This window comes from Phalaenopsis equestris, unplaced genomic scaffold (assembly GCF_001263595.1).
Source record: "Phalaenopsis equestris unplaced genomic scaffold, ASM126359v1 Scaffold000422, whole genome shotgun sequence".
In the NCBI taxonomy this organism is placed as follows: Eukaryota; Viridiplantae; Streptophyta; class Magnoliopsida; order Asparagales; family Orchidaceae; genus Phalaenopsis; species Phalaenopsis equestris.
Genome location: NW_018164863.1, coordinates 934,845 through 935,689, shown reverse-complemented (window position 1 = coordinate 935,689; position 845 = coordinate 934,845). Strand labels below are relative to the sequence as shown.

The window sequence follows — 845 nt, the reverse complement described above, 5'->3', positions numbered from 1 at the left end:
AGCAAGTTGAACAGAACAATTTCTTTTTCCTTAAAAAAATATAATGCAGCACCAAAAAGCTACAAATCTTCAACACAGGTGAAACATTCGGCCAACTTTCCACAAAGAAATCTACTGTTTTTTTTATCACTAATAATTTATCGATAAATTTAAAGCATATTTATTCTTCACACTTCATACATGCCGAGTTCATTTGAAAATTACTATGTAAATAAAAATAGTCTATTATTCATTTCTAATTAATATTCACAATCCGAAGAACAACACTATTCTCAATACATAATTTTAATATTTTGTAAGATTCAATTTTCCATAAATACATTAAAAAAAAAAAACTTCCAAACCTATATTGAATCCTCTAGCAGTCTCCTGAACTCCAAAAAACTAATCTTCCCATCACCATCCTCATCAAAAACCCTAATCATCCTCTCACAATCCTCCACCCTCCTCCCTTCCTCAAACCCCAACCTCCTCATCACATTCCACAACTCATCAACTGTTATGAAACCATCTTCATTCCTATCAAACACATAAAAGGCCTCTTTCAATTCCCACTCACTCGCCTCCTTTTCCTCCAACAACTGCCCAACCACTCTCCTCCCCTCCCCTCCCCCATCTCCATAACCTATCCCCAACCGCGTCAACACCGCCGCTATGTCATCAGCCGTCAACTCCTCTCCACCCCCATCATCATCAATTTCATCACCAGAGATCACATCATCGTTGTCTCGAGAGCTACAAAACCGACGACAAGCACCACCGCATGAAAAGAAATGAGTTAACTCGGTGCAGCATCGAACAGTGGCAACGAGACCATATAGTAAGATCAAACCGACCAACTCCAT

General features: G+C 38.7%; 1 protein-coding gene across 1 annotated transcript; it reads right to left on the bottom strand.

Moving 5' to 3' along the window:
- Positions 1-344: 344 nt before the first annotated feature.
- Positions 345-845, bottom strand: LOC110027275 (calmodulin-like protein 3). The gene has a single exon (XM_020728629.1). It carries the CDS (start codon positions 843-845, stop codon positions 345-347), a length of 501 nt encoding a protein of 166 aa, XP_020584288.1.